Below are 12,563 nucleotides of genomic sequence, written 5' to 3'. Positions count from 1 at the left end.
AAGGTCACCCTGCACAGATTAATGGCGACCGAACCTGCCGATATCAACAAGTGGTTAGGCTGACAGTCTAATGTGTATGGGGGACAACTGATCATTGGGGTAGATGACAATCGGACATGTCTGATGTAGCGTCAGCGTCTCTGCCTTCTGCCCGGCAGAGACACCGATCCCGTCTCCCGCTCCGCCGGTTGTCTCCCATGCTGGCCGTGCCTGGAGTGCGAGCACCGCGCGCAGATCCCCGGGCACTGTGCTTAGAGCGCACGCATGCTCTCTGTCTCTTAAAGGGGCTGAGCGCCATCCTAAGATGTCTCCGGCATCTTATTTAAGGCACCTCCCCCAACATGGAGGTACCTGTGCAATGTTGTCAGTTTGGTTCCTAACCTTTCTGTTAGTTCTCACGTCCCAGTGCTATCAACCAGCCTGTCTATCAGTCGTGCCCGCCAGCCTGGCTATCAGCCGTGCCCGCCAGCCTGTCAATCAGCAGTGCCCGACCAGCTTGGTTACCTGCCATGCCCTCCAGCTTGCCTACCAGCAGAGCTTGCCCATCAGCAGAGCCTGCCCACCAGCCGTGCTCATCTACCTGCCTATCTGCAGTGCCAGTCTGTGCCTGTCATCAGTCCCATGGGAGTCGTCTGCTCTCACACGAGGTCGGTCCCGGAGTAGCAGCGTGCCCACCTCCCCGGTCCTTCCTTGGCTCTCGGAGTCGACTAAGCCGCCATATAGCCAAGGTCAGTCCGGGTGAGGCCCCTAGTTACGCCCATCCAGTCCCTCCTTGTACCACGGCACAGTTGTTCCACCATCCGGACCCGTAATATCTGATTTTGGACTGCCGATTACTTTGTTCTCTTGGAGATAAAAAAAATGTCTGGAAAATGGCTTTCTTATAGATAACACAGGAGTGCTTAGGTGGATGAGTCCTCTTTTGTATGGGAGATCCGACCGAGATGGCTATCAGCCAAATGATCAGCCGAAGCTTTGTTCGACCATCTCATGTGTATGACAAACTTAATATTTTACAAGTGGATGTGTCTTCTCATTACTAGCTTAACCCTTTATAAACAGCTATGTCCTGTTCCTTTAGCTAGACTGCAGAACATACAGGACATCCTATTACATGCATGGTATATAGCAGTAGTCAGCATCAAGTAAAGTTCAGTCTCCTGGTTGAAAAGGAATAAAGTTTTTGTCTGATTTGCAACTCACTAATTCAAGCATTCCAACTTTTGAAGAACAAAAAGAGGGACAAATGAATGTAAAAAACTGCAGTTACTTTTTTAAGTACAGAAACAAAGCTTTTGTGTACTAAAAAAAGAGCATTAAAAACGCTGCTTCAAATCTGCGCCAAAAACACATCAGTAAAGGGGGAAAACAAGTAAAAAAAAATTGCAGCAAGCACACAATAGTCAGAGAAGACTGTTAATGCGTCATGTGATGTGGACACCTGCAGAAAGTGTGCAGAAAAAAGAAGTAAAAAAACCTCAGCATTTACGCTACATGTGAACATGGCCTCAGCTTTACATTTTTTATTCCTTTTTTATGGGTTTAATAGAGAAAAAAATCAATCACAGCATTTTTTTTTACATCATCCGATCACCATAAATAATCTGATTGATGTGTTGTGCGGGTTGCTACAATTACAGGATAACCAAATATGTCCATGTTATTTGCGATGTTTATTATTTAAAAAAAATAGTGCTTTAAAAATGACATTTTTGTAATGGTTTTTCATTATTTTTTTAGGAATGTTATAGGAAGAAAAAATCTTTCTTTTATTTTCTTTCTAGAATACAAGGTACAGGGGCTTAGAAATACACTGGTGTATCTCTGTGTACCAGTATAGTCTGCTTGTGAATTCAGAACTTGCAATGCAGCTTCCAGTATACTAAATTCTCCTACCTTCATTAGTGCTGGCTGTGGCTCATAGCTTTGGCTGCTGCCTGCAATGATAGAGGTTGTGGGTTTGAGTCCCATGGAGACCAGATAACAAGAGAAGAAAAGAATTGTGTATTCAATTAATGTAATTGTATGCAGAAAGATGCTGGACTCACCCCGGAGGAGGAGCAACAGAGTGATGTAGAGAAGATGCCGGGAGAATACATCGCACGGAGAAAGAAAGTGAGTATTAGAACTCCATTTAAAATTCTGATGCTGTATAAAATCATCCCCCTCTCACATTGGGTACATCCCAACCACAAATTTTTGAGCTCACTGTAGAAAAGTGAAAGTAAAAACTGCATCCCTGTAGTAATGAGAGAAATCGACTGATTTGCTAATCACATGTATTTGAGAAAAGACTTATAATTTCACCTAATGTCACTTCTTGGGTTTTTCTCAGAACGGATAGATCCTCTGTAAAGATAACTTTTAAAGTAGTTGACCACCCATTCAACCTTTATTTAGTAGAATTAAAAAGTCCATTAACCTAACCCCATTAGATAACAATAAGGTGCCTCTATCCAACCACTTTTTCTTTAAGCATAATATAAGAATTTGACTAAAGCCAGTTGACAGAACATGTGTTATAAGCATGCTGGGGAGGGAATCAGAACTTACCAAGGAGCTTTAATGGAAAAACACCCTGCTCCAAACAGGTAAGGACTTCACATAGGAGGGGAAAAGGCAAAACAAATTAGATAAAGAAACCTTATCAGCATACATTACTTAAATCATGTTAAGTAGGTGGCTGCTGAAAAACAGCTGAATTATGACATCTGTAAAACATAAGCCTTTTAAATAATGATACATTTCTGAGGATGTCTAGTCCTACATACTGTACGTTTTAATATGAGGGAGTCCAAACAGTGGAACCATTCTGTCATTGGGAACATGTCTTTAAAGGGAACCTGTCACTAGATTCATGTTGCCAAACTGTAAGCAGCATGAATCAGAGCCTTGCTGCAGATTTGCAGCCAATTTAGTTTCTCTCTCAAACACAACAGTGTTTCAGAGAATACATAGTATAAAGATCCGGTCTGGAGAGATGAAATGAGTCCGATGCAGCTTCTCACCGCCCCACTCCATGTCATTGACAAGTCTCTCCCTAGTATTTCCATGGGGAGAGATTTGTCAATCAACTGGAGTGTAGAGGGGGAAAGAAGTCACATCTCTTTTCTCCTGCTCGGATCTTTCAAGGGCATCTGGATATTTCTGTGACCTGCGTGCCCATGTAGATGGCTTAGGAGGGTTGATCCTATTGACAGATTCCCTTTAAACCACATTTTCTTTAAAATGCCATAGTATTTCAGAGAGAAACATAAGTGTCTGCAATTACGCAACCAAAATCCGATCCACACAGCGGGCAGCATGAATCAAGTAATAGTTCCATATAAGTTTTATTGTAGCTCTGGAGAATAATGTCCAGATTAATATCCAAGTTGGTGTTTTAGAATAAACCTATAAAATACATAGTGACTACAATCAAGTGACTGGAGATATGCTGAAGTCCCACGCACAACAATTGTCCAGGAACAGTGCCTTACAGGGAATGACATTTAAAGGGCTATAGCAATTAATTGTTTTTCATTCTCAGGAATGGTGGATTACCAACAATCAGAATATGATGGCATAACCTAAAAATATGACATGAATTTCTAAACTGGGAAAATTTCTGTAGTATTTAAAATGTTTGCACCAATATTAGCTAAAGAAAAATATCACTTTCAATGGTATATCGACTTTTTACTCTGTTTCAACATTTTTCAGGGGTAAATGTCTACCAGTTTTGCCAAGTAGTAATGACTCTAACGGCTGGAGCTTCAGTCATTCACTATTGCATGCCATTTATTAAAAGCCCAGATGATCGGACAGTTAGTTGTCAAGGTCAATAGGAATAAAATGTTTTAAAACATATTTTATTCCCAATGTACTTATTACAGTGGCATGTAAAAGTTTGGGCATCCCTGGTCAAAATTACTGTTATTATGAACAATTAAGCAAATTGAAGATGAAATGATCTTTAAAAGGGCTAACGTTAAAGATGACACATTTCCTTTGTATTTTAGGCAAAAAAAAAAATAAATAGTATATATAGTATTTATACTGCTCAGCATTGCTGTATAATTTTCTTGATGCTAATTCTGTCTGTGTGCAAACTAAGGAATGAAGAGCAGAAACACAGCACACTGATCTCTATGGAGAGTAGAAGGGTAGGGGCAGGAGGAGTGAGAAACAGATTAGTAATGAAGCTTGTCTAGCAATAAATATAACTCACTCTAGACCTGTGTTCACAGCTACACTGCACAGTATTGCTGTATATTGTCTCTGTGTGTAAAAAGGTAAAAAGAGCAGGAATCCATCATTCCATGTGTTCTCTGCATAGAAGACAAAATAGCAGCTAGTCCCCTGCCCAGAGTAAAATGAAAATTAAGAGATGTAGCCTGCAGAAGGGGAAAACTGGTGAAAATGCCAGACACAAGACATATAATAATGCAAAATACCATAGCCCTCACGTAATATGCGATTTAAGTTTTATTGATACAGTTATGTGCAACATAATGGCAGTCTAAAATCACAAATGTGTTTTATTACTGTTTTTGGCAGAAAAGATCATACAACATGGGAAAAAAATCATGACTAAGTGTTGGCAAGTAGTGGGCAACCAACAGAATCAACAGTCATGCCAATGAAAGGGAGGTATTCTAATTAATAGCAGTGCGGAGTTCAATTAGAGAGGTCATTCATTCTGTGAAGAAACAGGGGCCAATTAAGGCCCTTATTTAAAGAAGGAGGGAAGCAAATGTTGTACTTGCTGGTTTTAGCCCTTGCTCAGTGAGTAAAATGGGTCGTTCCAGATATTGTACTGAAGGAGAAAGAACTGTGCTCACAAAATTGATTGTAGAGAGGAAAATATATAAAGAAGTGCAGAAAATAATTGGATGCTCAGCTAAAAAGTTTTCCAATGCTTTAAAAATGCAAACAAAAATTGAAACACATGGTAGGAAAATACTACCATCTGCACAGATCATAGAATAACAAGAATGGCAAACAAGCATCCAATGATCAGCTCCAGGGAGATCAAAGAAGATTTTCAGTTACCTGCGAGCATTGCAGTGGTCAGAAGGAGCCTACGTGAAACCAAACTATTTGCAAGAAACCCTCGTAAAGTACCATTACTGAAAAAAAGACGTGTTGAAAAGGTTACAGTTTGCCAAAAAACACATTGGCCTAAAGAGAAGTGCAACATTATATGGACAGTTGAGATAGAAAAAAGGATATACGAAGGCGCTTCCGTTTGTGCAGGAATTCCCAATACCTCTAAGGTTATTTAGTAAAACACTTGTGGAATTTGAGTGAACCTCAGTATAGCTGGAGTTCAATTCCCATGAATTTTTGTTAAAAAATATATTAAAATGTATTCGTTGTGTTTACAATCAAAAATGAGATTACTTCATCGCACAAAAAATTGTAAAACATATAAAACCATTACACAATGCTTTTCAGATCTATGAGCCTTCATCAGGTGTATGCAAAATATATCACATATATCACAAGGTGTTATTAGATCAGGTTAGGGGTCTCCACTCCCCCTTTCCCTAGTGTCTAGGCTTCCTTCCCCTCATCCCTTCGTGTTGCACTTAGTCTTTCCCACACTGTGCGTGACATTACGTTAGTGGTAAATTTAGGTCGATATATTTTGCATTTTTTCTTTGTGAAAATATCGGAATTTTGGTGAAAATGTAGAAAAATTCAAAATTTCAAACTTTCAATCTTTATATCCTTAAACCAGTTAGTCATGCTGCACTAAATAATTAATAAATAACATTTCCCATATGTCCATTTTACATCTGCATCATTTTTCAAATGTCATTTTATTTTGTTAAGATGTTAGAAGGGTTAAAAGCTTTTTTCAAGGGATCTAAGGGGTAATGTTTCTCCTTGAGGAGAGTGACAAGCCATGCCTGGCATGTCAGAGTGAGGAGACTTATATATACACCATGATTGCTCCTCTGGGAAATTAAATATGCAAATTGCCTTTTCAGAGAGGAAGAGGACTAGAACTCTAGTGCCACCTATTGGAAGTAGCAATCCTACAAGTCACAATCAACCCTTTAACGAGTCGTGCAATATGACTTAGGATAAAAGCCAAATCAGAATCTCAATTTGCAGACACAGTGTTTTGGGGTATTGCCCCTCATCAGTGCAAAGTATGAAATCTGATTTGGCTAGGTGAGAGGCTTAAAACTGGGATCTAAAAAGTGATGTTTCTCCTCGTGGTTTTAGAGATTTACACAGAAACCCTGAGTTAAGCGCTTAGTGGAAAGTACAGGATACATGTGAACCCTGCCTTATTCCGATTTTTGGGCGGCAGAATGAAGAAATAGACAGCACTACAAGACTAGTTTTATTTTTGCGTGGTTCACCGTGTGGTATAAGTGATAAGGTGGCTTTATTCTTTGGGTCAATGTGAATACAGCGATATCAGATTTATATAGTTTTTATTTATGTTTTGCTGTTATCACACAGTAAAAATGCTTTTTTATAAAAAAAAAAATATTTTGTTGCCATATTCTGAGAGCTGTAACTTTTTTATTATTTGGCGAACAGAGCTGTATGAGGGTTTATTTTTTTCATGAAGAGTTTGTGATTCTGTTGTTACCATTTTGGGGTACATAACGTTTTTTTTATCACTTTTTATTCATATTTTTCAAACACAGAATGAACAAAAATTAGCAATTGAGTAATTGTTTTTATGTATTTTTTTTGCGGCATTCACTGCGCGGTAAAAATGATAAGACCGATTTATTCTTCGGGTCAGTATGATACCAGATTTACACACGTGGTCAAAATTGTTGGTACCCATCGCTTAATGAAAGAAAAACCCACAGTGGTCACAGAAATAACTTGAATCTGACAAAAGTAATAATAACTTAAAAATCTATGAAAATGAACAAATGAAAGTCAGTCATTGCTTTTCAACCCTGCTTCCACAGAATGTTTTAGAAAATTAAACTCAAGAAATAGGCCTGGACAGAAATGATGGTACCCCTGAAAATAATATGACAAAAGGGACATGTTAAATCAAGATGTGTTCACTAATTAGCATCACAGGTGTCTACAATCTTGTAATCAGCCAGTGGGCCTGTATATAGGGCTACAGATACTCACTGTGCTGTTTGGTGACATGGTGAGTACCACACTCAACATGGACCAGAGGAAGCAAAGGAAAGAGTTGTCTCAGGAGATTAGAAAGAAAATTATAGACAAGCATGTTAAAGGTAAAGGTCATAAGACCATCTCCAAGCAGCTTGATGTTCCTGTGACTACAGTTGCACATATTATTCAGAAATTTAAGATCCATGGGACTGTAGCCAACCTCCCTGGACGTGGCCGCAGGAGGAAAATTGATGACAAATCAAAGAGATGGTTAATACGAATGGTAACAAAAGAGCCCAGAATAACTTCTGAAGAGATTAAAGGTGAACTTCAAGCTCAAGGAACAGCAGTGTCAGATCGCACCATCCGTCGTTGTTTGATCCAAAGTGAACTTCATGGGAGACGACCAAGGAGAACACCAATGTTGGGAAAAAATCATAAAAAAGCCAGACTGGAATTTGCCAAACTACATGTTGACAAGCCTCAAAGCTTCTGGGAGAATGTCCTATGGACAGATGAGACAAAAATGGAAGTTTTTGGCAAGGCACATCAGCTCTATGTTCACAGATGGAAAAATGAAGCATATCAAGAAAAGAATACTGTCCCTACTGTGAAACATGGAGGAGGCTCTGTTATGTTCTAGGGCTGCTTTGCCGCATCTGGCACAGGTTGTCTTGAATCTGTGCAGGGTACAATGAAATCTCAAGACTATCAAGGGATTCTAGAGAGAAATGTGCTGCCCAGTGTCAGAAAGCTTGGTCTCAGTCGCAGGTCATGGGTCTTGCAACAGGATAATGACCCAAAACACACAGCTAAAAACACCCAAGAATGGCTAAGAGGAAAACATTGGACTATTCTGAAGTGGCCTCGTGTGAGCCCTGACCTAAATCCTATTGAGCATCTTTGGAAAGAGCTGAATCATGCTGTCTGGAAAAGGCAACCTTCAAACACGAGACAACTGGAGCAGTTTGCTCATGAGGAGTGGGCCAAAATACCTGTTGAGAGGTGCAGAAGTTGCAGTGATTGCCTCAAAAGGTTGTTCAACAAAATATTAAGTTAAGAGTACCATCATTTCTGTCCAGGCCTATTTCATGAGTTAAATTTTTTAAAACATTCTGTGGAAGCAGGGTTGAAAAGCAATGTCTAACTTTCATTTGTTCATTTTCATAGATTTTTAATGTATTATTAATTTTGTCAGATTCAAGTTATTTCTTTGACCATTGTGGGTTTTTCTTTCATTAAACGAGGGGTACCAACAATTTTGACCACGTGTGTATATTTTTTTTATGCTTTGCTGCTTTTACAGACTAAAAACAATGTTTTAATATTTTCCAAAAATGAATTTGTTTTTGCATCACCATATTCTGAGACTGTAACTTTTTTATCTTTTTCCCGAATGAGTTATATTAGGGCTTGTTTTTACAGGACAATTTGACGTTATTTATTCCATTTTTTTTACATACCACTTTTTCATCGCTTTTTTTAAAACGTTTTGTGTGTCAGTATGATGAAAAAGCGACATTTTTGGTGTGTTTTTTTATGTTATTCGCCGTACAGAATAATTAACATGCCAGCTTTATAGATCAGGTCGTTCTGAACATGGCGATACCAATTATGTGTACTTATTTTGGTTTATCATTGTTTTACCACAAACACTGCGTTTTTAGTGGCAAAATGGCTTTTCGAAATTTGTATTTTTTTAAGTTTTTAACACATTTTATTTTACTTTTTGTTCCCTTTTTCACTAAGTCCCACTGTGGGACATACATCGTTTGTCTCATGCATTGCAGTACTGGTGTTTAGAGACAAGTAAAGGACACATTGGTATTTACATATGAAATAAATTCATGTGTTAATATGTAATACAAATGTTCTTAAAAATATGAAACAGTGAATCTGTCAGTAGGATCAACCCTCCTAAGTTTGTGTCCAGTCCATAGATCTTTACTGCTCATTTACATAAGAAAAACATGGATTTCTCGGGAATAAAACATCATATTGCAGATATCAAAGTATCATTTTATTCAACTTTCTATGATCTCCATGCCCATATAGAAGGCTTAGAATAGTTGATCTTACTGACAGATTCCATTTAAATAATAGAAAAATATTTGTGTCTACTAAAAAGGATTTGCTTTGGCTAAAAACGCAAATATCATTCTACTAGTGTATATATTATTTTATTCAACTAATATGTTTAAATCTCTTATTATAAAATAATGCACTCTTAAATTGTTTCTAAGTCAGTGTGTGTATATACAGTAGTGTTGAAAATAATAGCAATGTGTTCAAAAACACGAGTTAAGCACAACATCTTTACACTAGTTTTTATTTCCATGCATTGGGAACATTGCACACTGTTTTCTAATTCAAAATATGAAGAGACATGTATATAATTTTTAACTACTTTACAGAAAACAACAAAAAATGAACATTGGGCTGTTCAAAAAAATAGCTGTGTCTGCATTTGTCTTTACAAACTCACAATATGTACTCTTTTTTTGAGGATTTAGCATTCCTGTGAACCACTAACCTAATATTTAGCTGTATACTCACAATTTTTTTTAGAAATGTTTCACATCTATGTTGCATAGAGTCAACCAACTTCTGGCACCTGTCAACTGTTATTCCAGCTCAGGATGCTTTGACTACATCCCACAATTTTTTGGCTTTGCCTCAGAAACGGCATTTTTCATGTCAACTCACAAGTGTTCTATTGGAGTAAGGAACAAGGATTGGGCTGGCCACTCCATCACCTCAATTTTGTTGGACTGGAACAAAGATTTTGCTCGTTTACTGCTGTGTTTTGGGTCATTGTTTTGTTGAAACACCCATTTCAAGGGCATATCCTCTTCAGCATCAGGCAACATAACCTCTGCATGTATTTTAATATATACAAACTGGTCCATGATCACTAGTATGGTATGGTAAATAGGTCCATAGTAAGAGAAACATGTCCATATCATGATGCTTGCACCCCCATGCTTCACTGTCTTCAGAGTGTACTGTGGCTTGAATGCAGAGTTTGGGGGTTGTCTGACGAACTGTCTGCGGCCCTTGGACCCAAAAAGAACAATTTTACTTTCATCAGTCCACAAAATGTTTCTCCATTTCTCTTTATGCCAGTTGATGTGTTCTTAGGCAAATTGTATCTGCTTCAGTACATGTCTTTTTTTTTAACAGTGGGACTTTGCGGGGACTTCTTGCTAAGAGATTAGCTTCACACAGGCGTCTTCTAACTGTCACAGTACTCACAGGTAACTTGAGACTGTCTTTGATCATCCTGGAGTTGATCACTGGCTGCGCATTTGCCATTCTGGCAATTTTTCGATCCATTCAAATTGTAGTGTTCAGTTTTCTTCAAAGTCTCTCTGGTTTTGATTTCCATTGGAGATCATTTTAGCTGAATAGCCCATCAGGAGAAAGAAGCAAAAGATACAATCTGATATCGAAAAGTAGCCCCAAGGCTCAATAGACTGCTAATCAAAGTAGTATTGCAGCATATATAGCAGACTTAAAATAAAACTTTTGGATGGGACGACCCATGCTGCGGGACTGGTGAGACTGTTCCTTTTTTCACTTTTTCACCTTATGATTATACAGTATCATCTCTAAAAAGGAGTATTTTGTTGGTTAGGTGAAGTGAATTGGGAAACGGATATTGCCCTTGAACTGCATAACTATTGTTATCACCTCACCCTTACTGGGTTAAGGGCCATTCTAATATACGTGTTTTTTGTGTGTGTCTTTATTTTCATTGGTCTTTTAAAGGTTATATTAAAAGTTATATTTTAAATCTGCTATATATGCTGCAATACTGAATATCCCATCATTTTCTGCACTTCTTTATAAGTTTTACCCTCTCCAATCAACTTTTTAATCAAAGTACGCTGTTCTTCTGAACAATGTCTCAACCAACCAATATTTCTCAGGCTTTCAAGGAGAAATGCATGTACAACATGTGCGGGCTTCACCTGTAAATAAGGGCCACCTGATTCACACCTGTTTCTTCACAGAATGATTCACCTCACTAATTGAACTCCACACTGCTATTATTTTGAACACACCCTTTCAATTAATTATTTAAATACACAGACTCAACAACATGTAGATCATGAATGCGGAGTCTGTTGGTTTTCCTATAATCTACTGCACCAACTGGTAAATTGTTTGACATATGGTAATATAATTTATATCAAAAACAGTGATTAGTCTAGTTAGTCATAATGGACTGTTATTATTTTGAACACTACTGTTGCAGGAAAGGGGGTGGGTGCACAGGTTGGCTTATCTGTATATACAGTGTCCTTGTCAAGCAATAGTGAATTATCAAGAATTATGAATTATCAGTAAATTCACATAATTTTCATTTAAATCATGGCACTCCAGATGCGTGGTGAGCTAGAAGGGGCCCAGCCATTGTACACTGTAAATAATAAGAACTAGGCACTCGTATAGATATGCGATAGTAGAAAATTTATTTGCAATACAAAAGTGAGTGTGCGAGTGTACAACTTTTTGGTCATTAACTCTGACCTTCATCAGATACATAAATTGCTTATGCAGAGAGAGGTAGCTCAAGCTGTGATAAAGAGCAATGGGAGAAGCGCAAGATACTCGCAGTGGTGAGAGGGCTCAACATTATGGGAATCTCTGGTTCATCCATAGAACTTCTCCCAAAGCACATTGTCACAACTTAATCCACTTTTCTCTGCATAACACCTGATGAAGGTCAGAGTTAAAGGGGTTGTCCAGATTTGGGGCTCAAGTCTGCAGTCACGCTATGTGGAAGGGAGCGGGTGCGTGATACCAACTACACAATTTACATACAAATCACTACGTGCTGACTAGACATGTGTGGCCTCATTTAATACAAGTCAATTGAGCAAGGCCGGACACGTCTAGACGGAACGTGGCTGGAAGTATGCAAATCGCATACTTGTGGTCACATGACTGCCCACTCCCAGTGCATGCACCCGACAGTGCGCAGAGCATGCGGTGAGGATTCACAAGTCGGCAGTCACACAGAGTGATTGCAGACTTAAGCCCCCAGCCTGGACAACCCCTTTGAGACTGAAATGTTGTACTCTTGCACACTCACTTTTGGATAGCAAATAAATATTCTACTATCTCATATCTAAATGAGAGCCTAATTCTATGGATTTCCACTAAATTCACATAAAGATAATACACATAAAGTGTGGAGTAAGTTTTATGCAGAGATTACAGTGAGGTAATATCTAGGAATAAAGAAGCATGTTATATATTGTGGTACCACAAAAGGAAAATATATTACAGATGCCCCATGAAAATCGCAGAATACGCCGTCATCCCTCGGCATGAAAAGTTTGACAAGCGTCTGTTCTGTGCATAAGCAAAATGGCTATTTGCAATGACAAGGCGGCTCCTTTCTGGACATGACAGCTCCAGATGGCCACATTCTATGACAGTCAACATTCAAAGTCAGAATT

General features: G+C 38.5%; 1 protein-coding gene across 7 annotated transcripts in view; it reads right to left on the bottom strand.

Moving 5' to 3' along the window:
- The window catches only part of BCAS3 (BCAS3 microtubule associated cell migration factor), a 1,370,469-nt gene that overhangs the window by 734,063 nt on the left and 623,843 nt on the right, over positions 1-12,563 (bottom strand). For 5 of the 7 annotated variants that reach the window (XM_073665482.1, XM_073665488.1, XM_073665485.1 and 2 more), the window contains one exon: positions 2,554-2,598. The exons of the other annotated variants lie outside the window; for them this stretch is intronic. In XM_073665482.1, the coding sequence (XP_073521583.1) occupies positions 2,554-2,598 (45 nt within the window). The remainder of the gene's footprint in view (positions 1-2,553; positions 2,599-12,563) is intronic. 7 annotated transcript variants of the gene reach the window in all.

The sequence above is a fragment of the Phyllobates terribilis genome, unplaced genomic scaffold (genome assembly GCF_046119375.1).
Source record: "Phyllobates terribilis strain yellow unplaced genomic scaffold, ASM4611937v1 Scaffold_2__4_contigs__length_985480577, whole genome shotgun sequence".
NCBI classification, from domain to species: domain Eukaryota; kingdom Metazoa; phylum Chordata; class Amphibia; order Anura; family Dendrobatidae; genus Phyllobates; species Phyllobates terribilis.
Note: the sequence above shows the minus strand (reverse complement) of the source record. Positions and strands in the feature narration are given on the sequence as shown.